This window comes from Cololabis saira, chromosome 18 (genome assembly GCF_033807715.1).
Source record: "Cololabis saira isolate AMF1-May2022 chromosome 18, fColSai1.1, whole genome shotgun sequence".
Classification (NCBI taxonomy): domain Eukaryota; kingdom Metazoa; phylum Chordata; class Actinopteri; order Beloniformes; family Belonidae; genus Cololabis; species Cololabis saira.
The window spans coordinates 6,533,033-6,559,480 of NC_084604.1; the positions used below are offsets into that span (position 1 = coordinate 6,533,033).

General features: G+C 41.1%; 1 protein-coding gene across 1 annotated transcript in view; it reads left to right on the forward strand.

The window, feature by feature from the left end:
* mdn1 (midasin AAA ATPase 1) overlaps positions 1–26,448 on the forward strand; it is a 133,672-nt gene that overhangs the window by 58,615 nt on the left and 48,609 nt on the right. The window contains exons 36-58 of the mRNA XM_061707359.1: positions 1,521–1,729; positions 2,646–2,768; positions 3,861–4,058; positions 4,459–4,566; positions 5,244–5,432; positions 6,548–6,637; positions 6,713–6,976; positions 7,836–8,100; positions 9,154–9,313; positions 9,853–9,969; positions 10,054–10,259; positions 11,947–12,095; positions 12,838–13,037; positions 13,260–13,483; positions 14,337–14,450; positions 14,680–14,809; positions 18,471–18,577; positions 18,934–19,067; positions 20,275–20,441; positions 20,622–20,742; positions 22,845–23,058; positions 24,250–24,487; positions 24,568–24,691. Coding sequence (XP_061563343.1) covers positions 1,521–1,729; positions 2,646–2,768; positions 3,861–4,058; positions 4,459–4,566; positions 5,244–5,432; positions 6,548–6,637; positions 6,713–6,976; positions 7,836–8,100; positions 9,154–9,313; positions 9,853–9,969; positions 10,054–10,259; positions 11,947–12,095; positions 12,838–13,037; positions 13,260–13,483; positions 14,337–14,450; positions 14,680–14,809; positions 18,471–18,577; positions 18,934–19,067; positions 20,275–20,441; positions 20,622–20,742; positions 22,845–23,058; positions 24,250–24,487; positions 24,568–24,691 — 3,851 coding nt within the window. The remainder of the gene's footprint in view (positions 1–1,520; positions 1,730–2,645; positions 2,769–3,860; positions 4,059–4,458; positions 4,567–5,243; positions 5,433–6,547; positions 6,638–6,712; positions 6,977–7,835; positions 8,101–9,153; positions 9,314–9,852; positions 9,970–10,053; positions 10,260–11,946; positions 12,096–12,837; positions 13,038–13,259; positions 13,484–14,336; positions 14,451–14,679; positions 14,810–18,470; positions 18,578–18,933; positions 19,068–20,274; positions 20,442–20,621; positions 20,743–22,844; positions 23,059–24,249; positions 24,488–24,567; positions 24,692–26,448) is intronic.

A 26,448-nucleotide genomic window follows, 5' to 3' on the forward strand; every position in this document is an offset into this window, starting at 1 on the left:
ACAAGTAAAAGTAGCTCAGTCAAAATATTACTCGAGTAAGAGTAGAAAAGTACTTGCTTTTAAAGGTACTTAAGTATCCAAAAGTAAATGCTTTTAAATTTACTTTAAGTAAAAGTAAGAGTAAGAGTAAGAGTAAATTTCTTATTTTCCACATCAGTAAATTACTATATTTTTTCTAAATTAATTTAAGTATCTTTTAACTCTTGTTTCTGAGAATTAACTCTTTGAAACCAGCTGCACTGATGTGCTGCTTTTAGAACCACAATGTTATATAAAACCTGCAGAAACACCAAAAACAAATCAAATGAATGGGATCATAAGAGGACAGCACATGATGCAGAGTTTATTAACAATCATGAACTGAAACCAAATGAACCTGCACCATCCAACTAAGTCTGGATCCCCCTCAAAGACCACTGCTTTACAAAAAACTACATCTCTGCTTTCAATAACTCAATGTTGAAGTCACTTAACTTTACACTTTACATGAAGGACATGTACCAGTACAATATAGCAATATAGAGCGTAACAAACTGTCTCCCCATGTCTGTCTGAGAGCGTGCACTGTGATAGGTCTCCTCCTTTGACAAAAACAGCTTGTGTCCAATAGGATTTTAGGGAAGAAGAAAAAAGAGCAGATCTGAAAGTAACGAGTACTTTTCAGCCTTCCTAGAAATATACTCGAGTAAAAGTAAAAATATTTGTTTTGGAAATGTATTCAAGTAAGAGTAATAAGTACCAAATAAATCTAATACTCAAGTAAAGTACAAATCCTCTGGATATGTACTTAAGTACAGTACTCAAGTAAATTTACTCCGTTACTGTCCACCACTGGCTCTAGGTGATAGAAGACTGACTCATAAAGGCTGAAAATGCCTCAGTTTTGTAATGAAATGGAAAAAATATAAACAATAAACATCAAATAATAATGTTATGCCAAAATTTGATTTTTATAAAAATTTTATTTGAGGGTCCGGCCCCCAAGGTGACTGGTAAAATTCTGGCCCTCTGGCAAATATAGTTTGTGACCCCTGATATACGCTGTAAAATCAACATTCTTCTTTCTTTATTTGTGTAACTTGTACTAATTTTTCAGTCCCACTCGTCACCGAAGACATACAGGACTGTCTCAGAAAATTAGAATATTGTGATAAAGTCCTTTTATTTTCTGTAAATAACTCAAACTTTTCTGTAGAAAACTCAAATATCCTATCTCAAAAAATTAGAATATTCTGTGAATCTTAATCTTAAACTGTAAGCCATGATCAGCAATATTAAAATAATAAAAGGCTTGCAATATTTCAGTTGATTTGTAATGAATCCAGAATGTATGACATTTTAGTTTTTTTAATTGCATTACAGAAAATAAAGAACTTTATCCCAATATTCTAATTTTCTGAGACAGTCCTGTAGTGATCACTAACAGGGAAACAATATTCTTCCCTTTCATGAGATGGATTTCAACAAAGCCCTTGCTTCTAGTTGTGAGCTGAGCTTGTCACAACTTCACGTCTCTTTAGGGCCGGTGACTGCGAGCCGCAGCCTGTCGGACTACGCCATGGCAGCGGGCACCACGGCGGTGAACGCCCAGCGGCTGCTGCGGGCCCTGAAGCTGCAGAGGCCGGTGCTGCTGGAGGGCTCCCCCGGGGTGGGGAAGACCAGCCTGGTGGCCGCGCTGGCCAAGGCCTCGGGGAACCACCTGGTCAGGATCAACCTGTCGGAGCAGACGGTAAGCCTGCTTCTCTCCAGCTCTCTATGGAAGAAACAAATGAATGAATGAAAATATATTTATTTCGGTCAGGTCATTCATAATGTAGTCACCACTGAAAGCATTAGTTCACATAAAAAAACAAACGAGACCTAACCGAAAAGGAATAGGCTGAAGCTATTGCTTATTTACGCCTACCCTTCTCACATGATCAACTTATTCAGATCAAACATACAAAACATAATATAAAAAAATAAATCATATTGTTTACACAATCCCAAAACATAATTCCGTAATAGTTTCATCTACTGGATCCCTCATATTTTTCAAACACATTAAACTTAAACAAACGTTTGAAAGCATAAATCGACTGGCACATCTTCAATTTATCATCAAGTGCATTCCATATATTTACTCCCCTTACAGTAATACATTGATCTTTAATTTTAGTCCTAGACTTTGGTTTTTCAATCATACGATTCCCTCGAAGCTCATATCTACTTATCCTTATTTTAAACATGCTTACAATTTTACTAGGTAACAATCTGTTGAACACTTTGTACATTATCAGTGCTATTTTGTATTCCACTAAATCCAAGAATTTAAATGCCCTTAATTTAATAAATAATTCATTTGATGGTTCTCTATAATTTGATTTTGTGATAATCCTTACCGCTCTTTTTTGAAGAATAAAGATCGGTTTAGTATGGGTAAAATATGCACTCCCCCATATTTCTAAACAGTATGTAATGTATGGAAAAAACATGCAATACAAAATATACAAAGCATGTTGGTTCAACATATCTTTTACCTTATATAATATGGCTATTGATTTAGCTAATTTAGATTTGACATGATTAATATGCATCTTCCAATTTAATTTATGGTCCATGATGACACCAGAGACTCTGAGCTGACGCTGTGTGCTCTCCGGCAGGATGTGACGGACCTGTTTGGGACAGACCTCCCCGTGGAGGGAGGGAAGGGAGGAGAGTTTGCGTGGCGGGACGGCCCCCTGCTGGCTGCTTTCAAGGCCGGACACTGGGTGGTCCTGGACGAGGTAGGAACCAAACCAGTGTCTTTCTCATACAGCCTTTGTCAAAAACAAGTGTGATACACGTGTGATTCTACGGAGGAGTATTAGGGCCAGGCAGGAGAAGAATAAAAATAATAGTTTAGAGGAGGAAGATTTTTTTTTTCATTATGCTCTTCGAGATAAAAGTTGAAATGTTGAGAAAAAAGGTGAAATTTCGACTTTATTCTTGAAATTGTATTTCAACATTAATATCGACATTTCGACTTTATTCTTGAAATTGAAGTCGAAATGTTGAGATTAATGTTCAAGTATAATTTCGATAAAAAAGTCAAAATGTCGAGAAAAAAGTCAAAATTTGATGACGATATTGATTTGAAACACATATGCAGTTGCATAACTGCAGAAACGTTCCCTTAACGTTCCACTCCAAGGATGTTAGTTAGTTAGTTAGTTAGTTAGTTAGTTAGTTAGTTAGTTACGGCTGCTGCTGCATAGCTGTCAGTCTGCTAACTGGATTTGATGGAGAGGAGACATTTCAACTTTATTTCACAAAATTGTATTCCAACTTTATTCACGAAATTTCCACGACGGAGTATTAGGGCCAAACTAAGACAAAAAAGAAAATTGGAAATTACGAGAATAAAATCATAATGTTGCGAGAATAAAGTCGTAAAATAAATAAAGTCGTATTATTACGAGAATAAAGTCGTAATATTATGAGGATATAATTTATGAGAACTTTAACAGGAAGAGCATCTTCTCCCTGTGTTAAAATGAGGAATATTGAGCATCGTGTGAAGTTATATTTATAATATATTTAATATTACAACTTTATTCTCGTAATATTACGACTTTATTCTATTATGACTTTATTCTCGTAATTTCCTGTTTTTTTTGGTCTTAGTTTGGCCCTAATACTCCGTCGTAAATTTCCACCTTATTCTTGAAATTGTATTTCAACATTAATCTCGACATTTCGACTTTTTTCTCGACATTTTTACTTTTTTCTCGAAGTGCACAATAAAAAAAAAAATCTTCCCCTCTCAAATATTTTTCTCCTTCATGGTCCTAATCCTTGATTCGTCTGATTGTGATGTACATGTGCTCCTTGTGCAGCTGAACCTGGCCTCCCAGTCGGTGCTGGAGGGTTTGAACGCCTGCTTCGATCACAGAGCAGAGCTCTACATCCCTGAGCTGGGCATGAGCTTCCAGGTCCAGCATGAGAAGACCAAGATCTTTGGCTGCCAGAACCCGTTTACTCAGGGCGGGGGGAGGAAGGGATTACCCAAGTCCTTCCTCAACCGCTTCACTCAGGTGAGGACCAGTTCATGCAGCTTTAAGGTGTGCTTGTTGATGTCTTTTTCATTCAAAAAGTCCCCCGTGAGTTATAAAAAGGTCTTTATGGGCAGTACAATGTTATTTATTGTTCAAGATTTTGCACCACTTGTTTTTCTGTTTGTGCCCCCGAGTGTCCTGTGTGCATGGTGCAGTCTCCTGCTCCTCTGTGCTGCACAGTTAAGGTCCTGGAGGAATGTTGTTGAATTTCACTGCGTAAATAATTGAATGACAATAAACACCTAATTAACTTGACTTGAGATACACTCATATCGACACCTCCTTTTTAAAATGAAAAAAAAAGTCCAAAATGCAATTCATTATACACCCCCCCTCCCGTTTATTGATAATAAATATGTTTGACCCTTTTCTTTCCCAGGTTTTCGTGGACCAGCTCACCAGCAAAGACATGGAGTTCATCGGAGATTCTATTTTTCCAAATATTGATAAGGAAATCATTGCCAAAATGGTGGAGTTCAGTAACAGGGTAGGTTTATTTTCCAGTACAATGAGCCCACTGGAAGAACTGAGGTGTATGTGCTAGTACCTACTCGGCTCTACTCATCCCAGCTCGGCTAGTAAATCCAGTCTCAGGCATTGCTCAAGATGTTTAATTTATGAATAATTATTTATAATTAATTTATTAATTTAAAAAAAAAAAAAAAAAACTTTACAGGACTGTCTCAGAATATTAGAATATTGTGATTTTCTGTAATGCAATTACAAAAACAAAAATGTCATACATTCTGGATTCATTACAAATCAACTGAAATATTACAAGCCTTTTATTATTTTAATATTGCTGATCATGGCTTAGAGCTGAAGAAAACTCAAATATACTATCTCAAAAAATTAGAATATTCTGGGAATCTTAATCTTAAACTAAACTTAGACAAAAAAAAAATCTTCATTTTATTTAGCAGAATCAGCCCCAGAACAGAAGCAGCCACCTTTAGTAGTGGGTCAAGGGAGGGTGGGGTTTGGCTGGAGAGGAGGATGCTGGGATTGTTTCTGAATGGAACCTGTTGAAGAACGTGTTAATTTCATTGTCTCTGTCCAGAATTTGTAGTCTGGTGGGGGTGGGGGGGTCTGTGTGCACGGGCTCTTTTAGCATCTCCACATCCTTCAGCTCCTTTCTGAAAACACTTCTGCGTGTTTCTCCAGCTGGTGCAGGAGGTGTGTGTGGAGAGGCAGTGGGGGCAGAGAGGAAGCCCCTGGGAGTTCAACCTGCGCGACATGTTCCGCTGGTGCCAGCTCATGCAGAGCGACCAGTCCCCGGGGTTCTTCAACCCGGGCCAGCACGTGGTGGTGCTGTACGCCGACAGGATGAGGAGCGAGGCCGATAAGGCGCAGGTAAACCAGGGAGAACTTTACCTCAACACAAGTTGTTCATTTTTTTTTTTTTTTTTTTTTTTTAATTAGCATTTTTTAGAAAATAAAAGGACAACAACAGAATAAAATAAACAACAAAACACACACACACACACACACACACACACACACACACACACAAAAAACATCAAACAAAATTAAAAACATTATACATATATATAATTTTGTCAATACAAATAGGATTTTATTCAGAGGATTCCTTATATACACTACATGGACAGAAGTATAGACGTATTCGGAGACAAAACATACACAAAAATCATGTTATGAGTCATTAGGGCTATTGTTTGTTGTGTATCACCCATTTTTCCCATCTTTCTTCAAAAATATAAACTTGATTGCTAAGTCCCATTGTTATTTTTTCCATTCCATATATGTCATTTACAAGATCCTTCCATTTAGAATTAATTAAATGATCCTTTAACCAATTTCTTGTAATTTGTTTCATTAATGTTACTCTTAAAACTAAAAAACAAGTGAGTATCTTTCCTCTTGATTTCTTCTGGTGTTTTTCCAAGTAATAACACCAGTGAATTTTTATCAAAAGAAACACCAAAAATATTCTCCAATTCTCTGACAGAGTTTTCCCAAAATTCACTTACATGACCAAAATACATGACTGTGGTGTGCTATCTGCTCCCCACATTTTCTCCAACAATTTGAATTTAGATCACATTTGTACTTACTTTGAAGTGTCCTAAAATATCGAATTAAAATCTTCCACGCAAACTATCATGGAGTTTGTCCTCTTGTTCTGTGGCAGTGTGCTTCAGTTTTGTCTCTGCAAGGACACTTTCAACTCCACCTCTCCGTCTTCAGCAAATCTAGCAATTTTGAACAAGATTTTAGTTAAATTCAAACGAGGCCAAGAGATCGGTGCTATTAAAAGTAACTCATCAAGAGGCCTTTTTAACTGCCAGAAGGTGTGCTCATATTTCAGACCATGGCTGTCCTCCGAATGCAGAACAACCAGAAATATTGTTTATCATACATATGAAAAGCCAAGTCTGTATATTATTTAGTTAATGTACATCAAAGCACATAAAAACCTGTGATTGTCCCCCGGTTCCTCTCAGGTGCTGCTGTTGTTCAGGAAGGTGTTTGGAGAAGACTTTGAGCCGTACTTGGGCTCCAGAGAGTTTCACATCACTCCTCTCAACGTGCAGGTTTGTCCACAAAAACCAAATCTGTCAGCTCAAAGCTGCGGCTGAGGGATGTTGCTGACCGTGGTTTGTTGTTAGGTGGGCTTCTCCGTGCTGCACCGCGGCGGGGGAGCCCCGGTGGCCCTGGACCCCCCCCTGTCCGTCACCCACCAGGCCCTGCGGCCCCTGGAGTCCCTGATGAAGTGTGTGGAGATGGGCTGGATGAGCATCCTGGTGGGGCCCACGGGGAGCGGGAAGACCAGCCTGGTGAGACTGCTGGCTCTGCTGACAGGACACCGGCTCCGGGTTATGGCCATGAACAGCGCCATGGACACCACGGAGCTGCTGGGAGGCTTCGAGCAGGTAACCATGACGACCACGCACCTTCCAGTGCCAGTGGGATTTCTTTTCTTTTGATTTCTTTTTTTAAATATTTTTATTAGGGGGTAAGTCCCAGTAGAACAGGAATCAATTACACATTTACATTGAGTATCATATTATTTCTGTAAGGCAATCTACAATATATACAGGACTGTCTCAGAAAATTAGAATATTGTGGTAAAGTTCTTTATTTTCTGTAATGCAAGTTAAAAAAATAAATAAAAAATGTCATACATTCAGTCATTACAGTTTAAGATTAAGATTCCCAGAATATTCACATTTTTTTAGATAGGATATTGGAGTTTTCTTAAGCTGTAAGCCATGATCAGCAATATTAAAATAATAAAAGGCTTGCAATATTTCAGTTGATTTGTAATGAATCCAGAATGTATGACTTTTTTGTTTTTGTAATTGCATTACAGAAAATCACAATATTCTAATTTCCTGAGACAGTCCTGTATAGGATATTTGACAACATAAAAATACTAACTCGATGAAATGAGAAAAAGATATACAGTCTACCTCCTGTTTTTCTTGATTTAAGGACAGAACATTACACAATTCAACGAAAAAAATACTAATGATAAATAAATAACTGAAAATGATGTTAAGTTCCCTGTTGAAGTAATTGAAAAGAGAGACATCTACCTCTTCAAAATATTGACTGTTGCTGCTAAAAAGGCCCTGACAAGACTCTGGACGAGAAGCGATCCCCCAGGATCTCTCTTTCTTTCTTTCTTTCTCTCTCTCTCTTTCTTTCTCTTTTTCGAGATGACAAATTCTTACCGTGGGGAATTTTTTTGACGGTACATCAGTCTCTGCCTCTTTTCCCTCATTCCAGGTTGACATCATGAGACCGTGGCAGCAGGTGCTGGAGAGCGTGGACTACATGGTTGCCATGGTAACCCGGCGGGGGCTGATGTCGCTGGACGTCGGCCTGCAGGACACGGAGTTCCTGCTGCACACGTGGGGCCTGTTCTGCCAGTGGCTGAAGGAGAAAGGCCTGCAGGGATCAGGGGGGAGCGTGGGCTCGGAGGCCCTGAACAGGCTGGAGGTCATCATCCTGCTGCTGCAGAAGCTCAACACCAAGCTCAAAGTGCTCACCGGTAACCATGACGACCGCAGGATCACTGCTGATTAGGGGTGTAACTATATATCGTGCCACGAAATTTCGCGATACAAAAACATCACGATACGTGTCGTGGAGGTGACAAACTGTATCAGGATATTGGGTTAATAATATAAATATATTGTGTTGACTAGTAACGCGCATCCGACCGCGCCTCGACCCGCGGACCAAAATCTTCCTCCGCTCAGAAGAAACTAGTACCGTTTTGGTCCCGATCACGGGACTCTATCAGGGTTTTGAACTCTGAACTTTTACTGATGTAAGGCTGGTGTAGAGTTAAGCCTTACCTTATTAAATTAAACCTTTTTGGGGTGGTGAGTAGGATAAACACGGGGAAACTTCTGCTGAGTTCCAGTGTACTTTAATGTCCCTCAACAGCGTAGGATTTTAGAACATCAACACAGCACCTAGTGCCGTACTGTGGCGTATCACTCCGCCCAATCTAAAACAGACTATATAATAATCAACCCTGAATTACCAAAATAACCTTCTTAACAAAAATAAATCTCCTCTTACACTTATAAGGTGAGCATGATCTTTTTTATGATGTAAAATATTTACTTTTATTTATTTATTTAATTTTAGTTGTTAAATTTCTGGAAAAGAAAAAAGTCAGATCATACATGAGAGAAACTATTCAGTTTGTGGCAAAATATTTGTACTTGTATGAAACTGAAGATGCATAATGTAAACCTGACATTTACTTTTAGTTCAGTTTGTGGAAAATGGTTGGCCTGGCTTTCTCTTTAAAACTTAAACAGTTATAAAGCATTACAAACTGGAACAATAGGGCAAACGCACAGCATTGTTTTGTATTTTGTGTCTTTCAAATAAAAGACAATTTTTTCCAGTCATATGTTCCTCATTCAAGGTTGTTAAATAAATACTGCTATAATATCGTATCGTTATCGTGACCTCAATATCGTGTATCGTACCGTATCGTGAGATTATTGTATCGTTACACCCCTACTGCTGATGTACATTGATTTAGAGTGTTTGTCCTGTAAGCGTTTCCTGTATTGTTCTTTAGACATGTCCAAGCTCCAGAAGGACTTTACCCTGCTGAAGGAGCGTCTGGCTCAGCTGGAGGACGGCTGGACCAACGGGGGCTTCGAGTGGCTGGACGGCATGCTGGTCCAAGCCCTGCAGGCCGGGGACTGGCTGCTCATGGACAACGTCAACTTCTGCAGGTGGGATACAGCAAGTGTTCTCATCTCTTTCTACGGAAGAGTATCAGGGCCAGGCAGGAGAAAAATAAAAATAATATTTTAGAGGAGGAAGATTTTTTTTTTCATTATGCACTTTGAGAAAAAAGTCGAAATGTCGAGAAAAAAGTCGAAATGTGGAGAAAAAAGTTGAAATGTCGAGATTAATGTTGAAGTACAATCTCGAGAAAAAAGTTGAAATGTCGAGGAAAAAAGGTGAACTTTCGACTTTATTCTTGAAATTGTATTTCAACATTAATCTCGACATTTCAACTTTTTTCTCCACATTTCGACTTTTTTCTCAAAGTGCACAATAAAAAAAAATCTTCCCCTCTCAAATATTTTTTCTCCTGCATGGCTCTAATACTCTTCCGTATCTTTCTATGCTTCTTTATGCATTTGTTTTTTTCTCACAAGAGATCTGCACATATTGGCATCATCATCTCCTGTCAGCTCATATAAATATAATGTAAGAAGTGAACAGAGGTGTAGTTGCTTACACTTCTCCTCTATTATATCCTCAGCGCTTCCGTCCTGGATCGCCTCAACGCTCTGCTTGAGCCCAACGGATCCCTCACCATCAACGAGCGGGGTGTCATAGACGGAAAAACCCCCCAGATCACCCCACACCCTAACTTCAGGTTTGTAATGCTAATAATTCCGGCCTTATTCAGTGGTAGTTGGGTCAGAGAGACCTCTGTACTGATGCCCGTGGGGCTCTGCAGGTTGTTCCTGACCATGGATCCCGTGCACGGGGAGCTGTCCAGAGCCATGAGGAACAGAGGAGTGGAGATCTACATCCCCGGGGAACATGACGGGGTGTGGGACTCGCTGGACCTGAAGACCCTGCTCCACACGGCCGGGGTGACGGGGGACTGTGTGTGTAAACTGCTGATCCAAATCCATAAAGGCATCAAAGCTGCCATCTGGGGTAAGTTATAATGGATATTAGTCTGTCTTCAGCAGGTCCCTGGTCCTCGGGCCCCCCTGTCCTGCATGTTCTGGATGTTTCCAGTAGGGCTGGGCATTCAAATGTCAAGAATCGATTCGATTACGATACTTAAGATTCAGAATCGATTATCAAGATTTGATTCGATTCGATTCTGATATTGATTTGGGTTAGTGTTATTAAAACTGTTTTTTGAGCTGTTGCATGAATTATATGACTGATATGAACAGATCCAGGGCAGCAAACAGAGGCCGTATGAAATCGGTTTTATTTTTTCCCACATTCCATTTCCCTTTTTCAGATCCTATTTTGGTTTTTAATTTTTGAGAATTTGGTTTTTAGCATTTTATGCACATATACCAGGACAGTATATAAAGTAATGAAATATAGACAATTTATGTAATTATAACTGTAATGTTTCCATACCTTTATATATTTAAAGGCAAAAACATGACACCAGTTATTCTTGTGTCCAACAAAACATTCCTTTTTTGGGCATAAACAAAAAAATATCAAAAGTTGTAATGTAATGATGAAAAAAAGATAAAGAAAAAAAAAAGAAAAATCGATCTTTAGACATACAAATCGATTTTTAGGAATTAATATGAGAATCGATTTTGAATCAGAAAATCGATTTTTTCAACACAGGCCTAGTTTCTGGCCTCAGCACACCTGATCCTCCTGAGCCTCATTAGACACAGCTCCTTGTATCACGGTGTGTTGAAGCAGAGCAGCGTCTAAAACAGTGGTCCCCAACACCCGGCCCCCGGGTCATTTGGTACCGGGCCGCACAGAAGGAAAAAATAATTTCTGTAGCCCCGACTGATGATGGTTGACTCTCAAACTGATGGTTCACAATGTTTTTATTCCTTGGATGTAAATACACTGCAAACACACCTTAAGAGCTATAAAGGAATAAAATAAAATAGGGTTAGTCTTTCTATATTCATATAAGTTTAATTTAACTTAAATACAGACCAACACAGCTGCTCGGTAATAACAGCATACAATACATACAATACATGAGTAACCAAACTCAAGCTGGACATAAATACGGCATAACATTTGCACAAATCTTCATCAGCAGGTGATTTTTGTGTCAGTTAGGCTCCACTTTAGCATTCAAGACACTAGTTTAGTCTTTCAGACACACTTTCTACCGCCGTTAAACTTTTACCGTTAAAGTCTGAAGCGCCGGATGTTTACAAGGTCTCGGCGAGACGCCTTCAAAATAAAAGCACTAAATATCAGTCTCCTTAATAAATAACAAATAAAATAAAAGCCTGGCTTTAAATAATTTTAATGAGAAAAAAAACATAAAAACACATTTATAGAAATACTCATATTAAAGTAATTCACAATTTCCATTATTTCATTTTATTTTTTCGAAAATGATGTTTTTATTATTATTATTATTATTATTATTATTATTATTATTATTACTATAGAGAAAATACCACAGTTTTTAATGCAGATCTTGTCATTTTATTTAGTTTTTATCAGCTACACCTTTAGATTGGGCTGTGAAAATATTGTCAGACATTAAACCGGTCCTGGTACAGAAAAGGTTGGGGACCCCCGGTCTAAAACATGCAGGACAGTAGATCTGGAGTAGCGGGGTTGCAGACCCCTGGTCTACAGTATTTCCACTCTGACCTCTGTCCCCCAGATTCCCCGGCCTCCTCGGTGGCTTCCCTCCTCCACGCTGCCACCCTGCTGTCCTGCCAGCTCCAGAGGGGGGTGGATCTACCCAGTGCCCTGCAGCACGCCTGCGGAGAGGCCTACTCTTCCTGCCAGAGATCCACGGCCAGCCAGAAGGTATCAAACCCGGATATGATCAATGCTACGGTCACTACTGTGTGGCTGAATTACAACAGTTCTGCAAAGACTGGGCCAAATGTCCTTCCTCCCTGTAGCACTGTATAATGTAATAATTTCCTGAAAATGTAATAATGCCTGAAAATGTAATAAAATTTGCACTTAGCTCAATCGAAAATGTAATAAAACCCAATAATGTAATAACTTCACCAATAATGTAATAAGATATCCTGATGGATATTGTAATAACATTTTTACTGATAATGTAATACCTTATTACATTATTGGGAATTTATTACATGGTACTCAAAGTCTGCAATTTAACCCAATAGTCTTTCTGGGGTTTCAAATCCAGCGTATATAACATTCTTAGATACTTAAAACACAAAATGTAGATCTCTGGACTGAAAATGAACATATATATTACATTATCTGTCAAGTATTACATTAGCAGTTTTGAAAAAAAAGACCCACCTGAAAATGTAATAAATTCCCAATAATGTAATAAGGTATTACATTATTGGTAAAAATGTTATTACAATATCAGTCAGGATATTTTATAACATTATTGCTGAAGTTATTACAATATTGGATTTTATTACATTTTCGAATGAGTTAAGTGCAAATGTTATTACATTTTCAGGAAATTATTACATTATAGGGTGCTACACTCCCTCAAAACTAGACCAGTACAGATGTTCTTCCCCCTGAGGAACTAACCATGAGCACGTTCTCCCCCCAGCAAGCTCAGCAGGTCATCGAGCAGCACCTGGCGGTCCTGGATACGGAGGACTGGGGCAACGGACTGCTGTGTGCCGGAGTCTGGCCCGACGGCCTGCCCTCCGCCCTCTTCTGCACCGAGGACTCCTGCTTCTCCTCCGTCCTCCGGGACGGACAGGTCCTGCTGTTCTGTCTCAACACCCTCAGCCTGCAGGGAACACGGTAAGGACTCTGGGACATTACATACACATACAGTCACACACATACATCCCACCAGTCCATGAAGAAGCATTTTATATTATATATAGGTTAGTAAAAGATTATTTTTTAGTTGTCTTTTAAACTTGGAGATAGAAGGCAACACTGCAAATTGCATAAATTGCATTTCTGAAAAGATGCATGAAGTCTGGCCGCTGTGGTTTGACCTGAGCTGCATCTCTGCAGGAGTCGTCCCCTGAGCCTGACCGACCTGCGGCGGGCCATGCAGAGCAGCGCGGCCCACGACGGCCCGGCGTTCTCCGGAGGGGTGGTGGATCTGGAGGACGGAGACGCCCTGAGACTCATCCCCACGGCAGTGAAGCTGGTGACGGAGAGGGCTTCACACGGAGACTGGGTCCTGCGCAGCAGCTGGCTGTCCCACCTGGGGAAGAGCTACAAACACGCCCCAGGTTGGTCCGGGACAGGCCCTGCTTCACACACACGAGCAGAACTGCCTTTTTTTTTTGCTTTTTTTTTTGTTTTCTACAAATTCTGTTTATTGATTTTCTCTCAAATAACCAACATACAAAACATTCATAACAACAAGCCCAAAAACAACCCCCCCACAAGGTCCTCAGCAAAAGTGCTCGACAGAAAATATGTGAATACATAAAATAAATAGTAAGAATAATCAAAAGTAAAGAATAAAAAAAAATAAAACGACTTAACTCAAGGAAAAAAAAAAAGATGCAGGTATAAATACACATACGATAGAATACATTTGTCAATTACAATTAGCCCATTTCCTGTATAAGAACAGCAAAGTCACAAGAAAAGGGGTATTGAGAATAAACAGCAATTAACTACGGAAGAGTATTAGGGCCTGGCAGGAGAAAAATAAAAATAATATTTTAGAGGAGGAAGATTTTTTTTTATTGTGCACTTCGAGAAAAAAGTCGAAATGTCAAGAAAAAGGGAAATTTCGACTTTATTCTTTAAATTGTTTTTCAACATTAATCTCGACATGTCGACTTTTTCCTCGACATTTCGACTTTTTTCTCGAAGTGCACAATAAAAAAAAATCTTCCCTCACAAATATTTTTTCTCCTGCATGGCCCTAATACTCTTCCGTAATTAACTGTCTTCTAATCTTTGTTCATGACAATCATTGGGCAGATTGTCCATAAAATGTAAAAAGGGTGACCACATGTCATTAAATTCTTCAACTTTACCTCTTAGAATGTATGTTAGTTTTTCTACTACTAGGTGTAAAGACGTCTCTTTTGGAGCAGCAGTTGTTTTATTCCTGCATGTGTTTGTCAGATTCAGCGCTGGTCCAGGTGGAAGCAGGAAACCGAGCTCTGAAGGCAGCGCTGAGCAGCAAGCTGGCTACCAAGGGCAGGTCTCTGGCCGGCCTGCTCCAGCCCCACAGCATCGGTAAGCTGGGACTCTCTTCCTCTTTAGGGAGGACGTGGCATGTATTTGGTAGAATCTGGTGGGACTTTAAACTCTTCAATGTAGCTGCAGTGTTTTGGTTCGCCCCCCACAAGCGTGTCACAGTATCTGGAGGTTCCCAAAAGTCTCACAACAGTTCTACCAAATACTAACCACAGGAATTCCAACGTTGCAATTTTAATAAATTAAAAAACCAATCCTCTGCTGCCAGATGAATACAGGATTTTGGTGGACATGCGCTGGAACAAGCAGTACTTGGATATTTTAGCCAACAAGTGCAACTTTGAGGATGAAGAAAGATACATGGAGTTCCTGGAGGCTCTGAATGCAGTCGCTAACAGGTAGATGGACTTTATATGTACCTTTTATTATTCAAATGTTATTTTAACTCGTCTGATCTTTGTTTAGCAACTTTTATTTTCCCTTAAAGGGGACCTATTATGGCATTTAATGTATATTTTAAACAGGCCTTGAATGTCTTAAAAACAATCTAAAGCTTGTTTTTTCTACATAAATCAGAAATTCAGCCTGTGGGACAGAGAGTTTAACGTTTTCAGTGTGGACAGAGAGAGTTTAACGGTTTCAGTGTGGACAGAGAGAGTTTAACGGTTTCAGTGTGGACAGAGAGAGTTTAACGGTTTCAGTGTGGACAGAGAGAGTTTAACGGTTTCAGTGTGGACAGAGAGAGTTTAACGGTTTCAGTGTGGACAGAGAGAGTTTAACGGTTTCAGTGTGGACAGAGAGAGTTTAACGGTTTCAGTGTGGACAGAGAGAGTGTAACAGTTTCAGTGTGGACAGAGAGAGTTTAACGGTTTCAGTGTGGACAGAGAGAGTTTAACAGTTTCAGTGTGGACAGAGAGAGTGTAACAGTTTCAGTGTGGACAGAGAGAGTTTAACGGTTTCAGTGTGGACAGAGAGAGTTTAACGGTTTCAGTGTGGACAGAGAGTTTAACGGTTTCAGTGTGGACAGAGAGAGTGTAACAGTTTCAGTGTGGACAGAGAGAGTTTAACGGTTTCAGTGTGGACAGAGAGAGTTTAACGGTTTCAGTGTGGACAGAGAGAGTTTAACAGTTTCAGTGTGGACAGAGAGAGTTTAACAGTTTCAGTGTGGACAGAGAGAGTTTAACGGTTTCAGTGTGGACAGAGAGAGTTTAACGGTTTCAGTGTGGACAGAGAGAGTTTAACGGTTTCAGTGTGGACAGAGAGTTTAACAGTTTCAGTGTGGACAGAGAGTTTAACAGTTTCAGTGTGGACAGAGAGAGTTTAACAGTTCCAGTGTGGACAGAGAGTTTAACGGTTTCAGTGTGGACAGAGAGAGTGTAACAGTTTCAGTGTGGACAGAGAGAGTTTAACGGTTTCAGTGTGGACAGAGAGAGTTTAACGGTTTCAGTGTGGACAGAGAGAGTTTAACAGTTTCAGTGTGGACAGAGAGAGTTTAACAGTTTCAGTGTGGACAGAGAGAGTTTAACGGTTTCAGTGTGGACAGAGAGAGTTTAACGGTTTCAGTGTGGACAGAGAGTTTAACAGTTTCAGTATGGACAGAGAGAGTTTAACGGTTTCAGTGTGGACAGAGAGAGTTTAACAGTTTCAGTGTGGACAGAGAGTGTAACAGTTTCAGTGTGGACAGAGAGAGTTTAACGGTTTCAGTGTGGACAGAGAGAGTTTAACGGTTTCAGTGTGGACAGAGAGAGTTTAACGGTTTCAGTGTGGACAGAGAGAGTTTAACGGTTTCAGTGTGGACAGAGAGAGTGTAACAGTTTCAGTGTGGACAGAGAGAGTTTAACGGTTTCAGTGTGGACAGAGAGAGTTTAACAGTTTCAGTGTGGACAGAGAGAGTGTAACAGTTTCAGTGTGGACAGAGAGAGTTTAACGGTTTCAGTGTGGACAGAGAGAGTTTAACGGTTTCAGTGTGGACAGAGAGAGTTTAACAGTTTCAGTGTGGACAGAGAGAGTGTAACGGTTTCAGTGTGGACAGAGAGTTTAACGGTTTCAGTGTGGACAGAGAGAGTGTAACGGTTTCAGTATGGACAGAGAGAGTTTAACAGTTTCAGTGTGGACAGAGAGAGTTTAACAGTTTCAGTGTGGACAGAGAGAGTTTAATGGTTTCAGTGTGGACAGAGAGAGTTTAACAGTTTCAGTGTGGACAGAGAGTTTAACAGTTTCAGTGTGGACAGAGAGAGTTTAACAGTTCCAGTGTGGACAGAGAGAGTTTAACGGTTTCAGTGTGGACAGAGAGTTTAACGGTTTCAGTGTGGACAGAGAGTGTAACAGTTTCAGTGTGGACAGAGAGAGTTTAACGGTTTCAGTGTGGACAGAGAGAGTTTAACAGTTTCAGTGTGGACAGAGAGAGTTTAACAGTTTCAGTGTGGACAGAGAGAGTTTAACGGTTTCAGTGTGGACAGAGAGAGTTTAACGGTTTCAGTGTGGACAGAGAGTTTAACAGTTTCAGTATGGACAGAGAGAGTTTAACGGTTTCAGTGTGGACAGAGAGAGTTTAACAGTTTCAGTGTGGACAGAGAGAGTTTAACAGTTTCAGTGTGGACAGAGAGTTTAACAGTTTCAGTGTGGACAGAGAGAGTTTAACAGTTCCAGTGTGGACAGAGAGAGTTTAACGGTTTCAGTGTGGACAGAGAGTTTAACGGTTTCAGTGTGGACAGAGAGAGTGTAACAGTTTCAGTGTGGACAGAGAGAGTTTAACGGTTTCAGTGTGGACAGAGAGAGTTTAACGGTTTCAGTGTGGACAGAGAGAGTTTAACAGTTTCAGTGTGGACAGAGAGAGTTTAACAGTTTCAGTGTGGACAGAGAGAGTTTAACGGTTTCAGTGTGGACAGAGAGTTTAACAGTTTCAGTGTGGACAGAGAGAGTTTAACGGTTTCAGTGTGGACAGAGAGAGTTTAACAGTTTCAGTGTGGACAGAGAGCGTCCGATGTCACACAGCTCGACCTGATAGTCGGACGCTCTCATTCAGTTACACGCTGTAAACGGATCTTAAAGCCTGATTTACGGTTCTGCGTTAAATGGACGTGTACCCTACGCCGTAGGCTCTGCGTTGGTGTAACGTGGAACCATAAATCAACCTTTCGTCACCTCGTCTTCACACAGGAGGATTTAATTTAATTTTAAACATGTACACCACAGTTATTTACTCCGATTCCTCATCCTTTCATTTCTTATGTTACAAGACAAATTAATCCTGTTAACTGTAAATAAATCACAACACTGAATTTTCACAAATGGCAACTTTATTGTTAAAAAAAAAAAAATAACATAAGTTTTATATAAATAACATGTATGCACTATTGCTGGCTCAAGGAAGGACTGTGCGTCTTCTGAAGGTGTCGTTGAAGCTTCAGGTGCTTGGAAGATCTGAAACCATAAACAGACGAAAAATGTGTTACTAATAGAGCTCCAGTGTTCCCTAACACTCCGTTAGGGAACACTGGAGCCTCCAGAGCTGCTCACCGGTCCGGTCCGGTGAGGAGTCCCGGTCCGGGGCTCCGGTGCTCCAGAGCTAAGCTAAATACTTAGCCCATGCAAAGATCATACTTGTAGACAAATATGAATGACAGAAAAAAAATAACGTCACTTACCGCTGACTCGTGTGCAGTTGCCGGGTCTGTACTGTGGGCACTGATCCTTTTATGAGAGTAGGTGTCGATGCAAAAACTGTCCCTCGCTGTGGAAACAGCCACCACTTCCAAACAATGGCGGACGCTCCAGCCGGCGGAGTTAGTTGTGGGCGTAGTTTCAGCAGCGGAGGCCGACCTGTGGAAATCTGCTCCTGTTGTGACTCACGACGGGAGCAGATTTCCAGACCCTGCAGAATTTCGTCGCTTTACTTCTTCTCTGAGTTGGCAGGGTGAGGGGAGACCACTTTATAGTATATGTTAAAGCAAAAAAAACCTGTTTTTCATAATGGGTCCCGTTTAAAGCGGTTGTGTATTGAATATGTGAAGGACAGTGGTATGAAAGCAGCCGCTAACAGCCTGGTTTGTGTGGTAGGATTGCGTTGGTGATGGACAGAGAGGCGAGGTCTGTGATCTGCAGTTCTGCCAGTAACCTGTCTGCCCCCAGCTGTGCCCTGAGAGTCGCTACCGCCTTCAGTAAAGGTAAGCACGCCCTGGTAGCTGCAGGACAGTAACTTAGGGATTCCTGATACGCCGTGTAGACCCCGTCATCCAGGGACTCTCTAAGCCTTGAAGCGACCCAACTGGACACCCTTTTCACCTGTTCCTAACCTCCGCCCGGTGGAGGAAAGTTTCTAAAGGTCCACATGAGTGATTGGAGGTCAATGATCGATTAGCATGTCTTCAGCAGCTTATACAGCAGCATATCTGAACTGATAGATTAAAGGGGAAGTGTCCTCAAGAACAGAGAAAAGGGAGTCCAGGCCCTTGTTTTGAAGCCTTTGAGAATATTTGTCCTCAACTGTACAGTTTAGTTAAAAAGACCTGCTTGTTTCCAGGGACGGTGGACATCGGCCAGCTGCCTCATCCCGTCCTCATGCACCTCCGGACCTTCCTCGACCTGTGGGACTCCTTCATCCTCCGGGCCGTGCAGAGTGGACAGCCCCACATCTCCGATCACATCATGTTTGAGGTCAGAGCTCCTGCTGAATCTCTTTCCACCACTGCCGTCGTCATGGTTACCAGTCGCACTCAAACCTCCTCCCTGACCACTCATTACAATGCAGCGTTCAGAGTTCAGGGTGCTCTTAGTTCCCTTTGGATGAAGGCAGTTGGGTCCTGAAACAGAAGAGTGGGACCCCGCTCACCTTCCTACAATCCTCTTATCTGTATCAACAACATTAACTTATCAGTAACTGAGTCACTCGCCAGTGAATCCGAGCTGACAGACATCAGGCTGAACGATGGTTGGGATGGTGAATAGTAAGGTAGGGAGGACAATACACATTCTTCATAAATCTTTCATGAAGAATATTTGGACAAATTGTAAATTACACGCTAAATTTGTTATTAACTATTAACCTTAGATACCTGGTGAGCTTAACTTTAAAACCTCCTTGCATCTTTGTTTACGGTGGTTCCGCTGCACGATCAGGCTCGATGCTAGTCAAGCTCATTCCAAGTTAATGAACATTGTTTTCATATTTAATATTATTCTGTACACACACACACACACACACACACACACACACACACACACACACACACACACACACACACAGAATCACAGTGTAGAAGAGTAGGATAAAGAATTGAAAGTAGTAAAACTGAAAATAACAGTTAATTTGTCACAATTTTACAAGTTATTTAGAATGACGATGAAAATAATTGTTGCTACTTGCTCTTGTATTACTACTGTTGCTACGGCTACTACAGCTGGCTGCTCCTCTAATTACTATTAATGCTGCTATAACATTTGCTACATGTGAAATCTCCTTTCAGTTATAAATAAATGTGACTCAAAGTTAAGCAAGTAAGTAAGTACATTTTATTTGTACAGCGCCCTTCACAGACTATGGTCACAGAGCGCTTCACAGTTACAATAAAAACAAAACACAGCTAAAAGATACAAATTTAAGTTTAAAAGGCCGAGACAACACATTGTCATAACAGCCCCAAGACAATTAGGCAAAAGCCTTCACAAATAAATAGGTGTTAAGTTGCCTTTTGAAGGAGTGAATACAACACACCTTTCATGCTGTCAAGTGTGATCACTTGTTCCGGTGCAGGCGATCAATCCCCTCCACGAACCTTTGGATAACCAAGACTCGGGTGTGCGGGCGATGGCAGGGCCTGCACGACGCTCTCCTCACTCCTCTGTTCTTGTGCTTGTGCTGCAGATCCTGCAGCTGCTGCAGTGGCTGGACCGTTTCTGGGCCGTGTGTGGCGCGGTTCCTCCTGATGCCCCGGGCGTGTCGGTGCTGTCGCTGCACTGGCAGTGGGTGCAGAAGCACCTCATCTCCCGCCTCCCCCAGCTGCTGCTAGGAGAGACAAATACAACGTTTGAGTAAATGCCTCTTTCCATACTTTGTAACTTCTCACAGTTTTTGATTATTGAATTGAACATACAACAGTTACTTTTTCAGAGATGCTTGGTATTTGTCATATATTACTTTTGTTTGCATGGCAGCAGTACTCCAGTCTCTTGAGCTGGTATATTCCTGACTGTGGCTGCGTTTCTTTAAAGAGGTCACCAGGAGTTGGAGGCGGTGTCAGCAGCCATGCAGACGGTTCTGTCCACACCCGTGTCTGTGGCCTCGGCTCTCAAGGGCATCCAGAAAACCCTGGGGAAAGCTCTGCCCTTCAAGGTGACCATTCCTAACAGTCTTGTCTTTAACAACCAGCTTTTTTTCATCCTTGTTAACGAGCAACCGTGGGCTTGTGGGGGTATTGGGAGTGTCGGGGAACAGCTGGCTCTCTTCTTCTCGGTGTTTATTTTATTTTATTTATTTATTTATTTTATTCATATGGACAATGATAAAAAAGTAATTCTATTAAAAGGAACCCTGCATATTAAGACATGTAGTCCCTAATTAGCCACAATTGTTCTCTTATACTAAAATATGTTGTTAGAAACACATAAAATAATCTAATTGCTTTAAAAATCTACAATGTTTATTACATATTTTGACCTGCGGGAGGCGCCATGTTTTACCTGCGCAATGCATTCTGGGGGCGATGACGTAGTGCGGTGGCTCTGGGAAGATGAGCCCCGTTAGTTTAACTGGGACAGGTATCTAAAACATAGTTGAGCAGCATCTCCCGGCCGTGGAGGCTGACGAGGGAGCCCATAAGACGTCTCGGTTCAGGCAAACTGGATCAAAGTTCTGTGATGCACGGGAGATCTGCAAAAATGATCAAAGTCGTGCGCATCTTACCAGTGCATTAGGCTCCTGCGTAGCCTGCGTAGCCTGCGTAGCCTGCGTAGCCTGCGTAGCCTACGCCGTAGCCTGCGTAGCCTACGGCGTAGATGGCGTAGCCGGGGCTCTACAGCCCGCAGCGCTCCGCCACCCGCTCTCCGCTCTCCGCTCTCGCTGCCGCCGCCGGGATGGAGACGCCGGTGGGCAATATGCACGTTTGGGTGGGCATAGCCCACCCCTGCCCCCCCCTAAAACCGGCCTCGGTGCTGGGTGATGACAGACCAGCGGCTGAGGGGACTGGCCCGGGACTTTGACGAAACGGGAGGCCCAGACTTCGCTTCAAATAGGCAAGAACATCTTTATTTAATTTAATGACGCCAGATCTGGCTGGGGTTTTTATTGTAGCATCGGCTATCTGCTAGTTTAAACGTGTGGTCGGTTAGTCTATCTGAGTTTTATGGTGTTTTTATAGTTCATGCTTTATGGTGCGGCACTTTTTTTTTTTTTTTTTTTTCACTTTTTTGTAGGTGCGCCGTCACCTTAATGTTTGGCTGTGTTTTGATCTGTGTTTCTGGTGCGCCGTCACCTGTTTAGCTGTGTTTTCATCTGTTTCTGGGTGTCAGAACAGTGTACGGGGGTTAGCAGGAGCCACCGTCTGACGTCACTACCCAGAATCACTACAACAATGGCGACCTACGAGTTAAATTATATTTTCAAATTTTATAAAAACGAAGACATCAAAAAGGTTTTTTATATCACATTGTTATAATTGATACCAACATTTATCTTTTAAGACCTACATGTCTTAATATGCAGGGTTCCTTTTAACAATACAAGGACAAATAATTGTGCAGGAGAGGAAAAGAAGCCCGAAGGGCTTATAAAAATCCTCCCCCTCAATACAAAATCACAAAAACAAATCAATCAATTGAAAAAGAAAAGAAAGGAAAAAGTAAAAGTAAAAGAAAGAAGAAAAACACAATAAACACACAAACGAAAAATATCCATAAAATGGCAATTTCATTTCAATTAGAATAGCAGCAGCCTATTAATTTAGCCTAGATAAGAGATTCCCCACCTAGCTGGTCCTAAACATTTTTAAGGATGATGCAAACTTAAGAGACCGATCTAAACAGTTCCAGAGTTGAGGGCCATGACATTTGATAAAGGATTTGTGACTGGAGGTAAAAGACAAAGAAGTAAATGAAAGTTCTTCCGACCTCTAACTGAATAAGAATGAATATCTGATGATAACAGAAAAAAATATGAAAAGTGCCTGTCTTGTTGAATGTCTTGTTTGGAATGAATGAACTTAAACATAAACAGGCATGTTTGAAACATATTAATAGAAAAAATTGATCATTTAAATGAGCTAAATAAGGGTGTGTTGCTGTGTTCCTCAGCGCTGGCGCTGGCAAACCCAAACTCAAAGCAAAGAGCGGCTGATAATCATCATTAACTGCCCCTTCCTCCTGCAGAGGCAAAGCTGCTACATCCTAACGGGCAGAGGAACATGGTCTGATCTGAGATCTAACCCTTTTCTCCATCAGCTGGAGACGGTGGCCGAGTGTGCGTCCCGCCTCAAGCTCTTGAGCACAGCTCTGGACGCCAGCGACCTGCGGCTGGATCACTCTCTGGATCCCTGGAAGCAGGAGCTGGTTAGAATCCGGGGTGCCGCCCTTGAGCTGGACATCAAAGAAAGCCTGTTAGAAGCGATGGGGCTCGTGCTGTTGGCCAACAACCAGCTGGACCCGCAGAAATCTGGTGAGCTCCTAACGGTGACCTCTCCCTGAACCCGTGTGTGTGTGGATAGCTTTTGTTTTTCGTATAGAAATGAAATTAATTTTGATTATAATGAAATAGAGTTTAGAGGGTAGAATTTCATACGTTTTTACTTCTTTCTACTCCTTTTCGAGCATGTTCATTATGATGGATGCATGTTTTTATTTATATTTTTGTCTTAAATGTATTTATTATTGATTATTGTCTAGTGATGCACCGAAATGAAAATTTGTGGCCGAAACCGAAAATAATAAGAAACACTTGGCCGAATACCGAACAATACCGAACATGGTTCTTCGCAGTTTTTCATTTATTTTGCCAATTTTTTCACCATTGCATAAATCAAATAAATTTGATTTAGGCATGCTTTTAAAAGAAAAAAATCTTTTACAAAATTACAAGGTAGAAAACATTTGTTGAACATAAAAAACTGAACATTTTTTAATTTCCCAGCATTTCTTAAATATTCCAGCAGACATTATACTAGCAAAGAACAATAACTTAAAATAAATAAATTAGCAAAATACATTTTTTGGCCATCTTTGAGCTTACGTTAGGCTTAACTGACTGAACATTGTAACATAGGCCTTAAAACAATAAAAATGCATTAAAGCGCTCAGGGTTTTTTATCATTTCAAATGATAAATCAAACTTGTAGTGCTGAAAGACTTTGCAGATGTGCCCCCTCTAGATATTTGAGCAGAACATTCATTGCAAACAGCCATTCTTGTATTATACTTTGCCACTCTAAAATACTTCCACACTGCTGACATGTTTGCACCACTTCACTCCACGCTCTTCCACGTTTGATTTCCTCATCTAAACGCACCTGTAATAGATTGATTTATGTTGTTTTGGTTCCACCTCCTGGTGAATGTTGGTAAAATTCTTATGTGGTTAGTTTTTGGTTGGCCAACTATTTATGTGGTGCGCAACAGTTACGGAGCGGCCAGTCTATTTCCTTATATTACAACGCCGTTATAAATTGTTCGTTTTTTTTCCCACTTATTCCACCGAACACCGAAAGTGTTTTTTTTGCCATTTTCGGCCGAACAATTTCGGTTACCGAACAATCGGTGCATCACTATTATTGTTGTTTTGTTTTCACTACTATTTCATGTTTGAAATAAAATTTCAATTCAAGTATCACATTAAAGTCCATGTTTCCACTAGGAGTGTTGGAGAAGTTGGTGTCCAGTGTGGAGCAGCAGCACCGTCACATGACCTCCAAAGGGCTGCTGCAGGCCTGTCCCCCGTCAGAGGGGGACGAGCCGCCCAGAGCCCTCATGTCCAGAGAGGAGCTGCTGCAGCTGGGTCACCGGGCCCAGCTCTGGCCCCTGATGGAGAAGCTGGCCGTGCTCAACCAGCTGAGACTCAGCACAGACCTGCTGTACCTGGCTCTCTCTCCGGGGTAACACTCTCATTCCTCTGCACATAAAACAAGTTGAAGTTGTTGGACTTGATGCTGAGCGTTTCCCGCTGACCTTGCAGGGACCAGGAGTCTGAGAACGTCCTACGTCGGGAGCTGTCCAGACACCTGCGTTACTGCCTGCAGTCCACCCCCATGAACGTTGGCCTGCTGCAGTGTCTGTGGTTCCTGCTCAGCAGTGACCGGGTTGGTGGGGCCGGGGGGTGGGGGGTTCCTGGGGCTTCAACTCCACTGCCACAGGTCCACCGTCGGCATGTTTTACATGCTTCCGTTCGTTCATTCGTTCGTTCGTTCGTTCGTTCGTTCGTTCGTTCGTTCGTTCGTTTTGTTTATTTCGAACATGTACTGTAAAAAACAAGAAAAAAAGTCAAGAAAACAAATCCAGGTGGACATTCCACCACATAAAGAAAAAAAACAACAAAACACATATTTCAGTTGCATGTTGGAAAAGAAGTGGGAGGAAGTATAAACTTATTTAATCCCACCCCCTTTCCACAACTATACATTAATTATTTGTCTGTATTTACTTTTTATACTATACACTCATTTGTTTAAATATATATCATTTTTACAAAAATAACCTGTTTAAAACCAGATGTAAGCTCTATAATAAATATAACTATGATATAATTATGATATAAATATAATATAACTATGATATAAATGTAATATAACTATGATATAAATATAATACGTATATCTAAGTATATAATCATACAAAGACAAAATAGCAGAACACACAGCTGGTGATCTTTAAACACAGTCTTCACTTTTATACCTCAAATAAACTATTTCTTTATATTTCTTCTTAAATTGTTTTATGTTTGTAAATTATTTTAACTCCAAATTCAAACCATTCCACAGTTTAATTCCACAAACCTTCCTTTCATCATCACACCTGATTCTAAGTACCGGTCCTCATCAGCAGGAGTCTGGTAACGGCAGTCATTTATGTCAGGGAAACATCAGAGACCTGCAGGACACCGGACCTGTCAGAGACTACGTGGAGGACAGGAACATAAACATGTGCAGTACCAATATGACAAAAATCTAAAGATCTTGCAATAAATGGCTCTTTTTTTTATCTCTGAAATCATGGATTCATGCTATAAATGTCGGCAGTAAATCTGGCCAATTAGATTGACCAATCACAGCATTCATTCATTTTGTAGCAAGTCTCGCTGCTACGGGGGTCACAGACAGGACAGCGGATACAGGGATCAGTGCAGAAACGTCTTTATTTGCCACGTTAATTCTCCTTTTGGAGGTAACTCTTGCACCTTCCAGCAGGGCTTTGCTCGCGCTCTGCTCTGCTTCCGTTCTCGTCCCGTCTCCAGGGCCCGCACACCTACTGAAATACACAGAGAGTGATTAGACACACATGTGCACCGTCAGCTGTTCCAGCCGCGTCACCTGTGCGACACCTGCACTCCCTCTCTCCCCTGCAGACCACGCCCCAATCCTGCACCCTGCCACACATTTATATACATATATGTCTCTATTCATGTAGTTCACCTAGTTCTTTCTCTTTTCTTCTTTTTCTTTGGTAGCTAATAATAATCAGACACTTCACTTTATGCCCATGTATTTATGGTCTGGAAGCCACATGCAGCACATACTATTGAGCACACCTGATTATAACCGCACCCTCTACATTTAAAAAGAAAGCAGATTTTCTACATGTATAAGCAGTACTTGTCTTTAGGCCGCAGGTGTCGGTGATTGGCTTTAAGCTCATTAGCCCGTAAAAATCCATAAATTAGCCGCATCGTTGTTAAAGCCGGAGGGTTCCAAGTGTGTGAAAATAGTAGGGGTGTAACAATATATCGTGCCACGAAATTTCGCGATACAAAAACGTCACGATACGTGTCGTGGAGGTGACAAAGTGTATCGCGATATTGTGTTATTAATATGAATCTATTGTGTTGACTAGAAACGCGCAT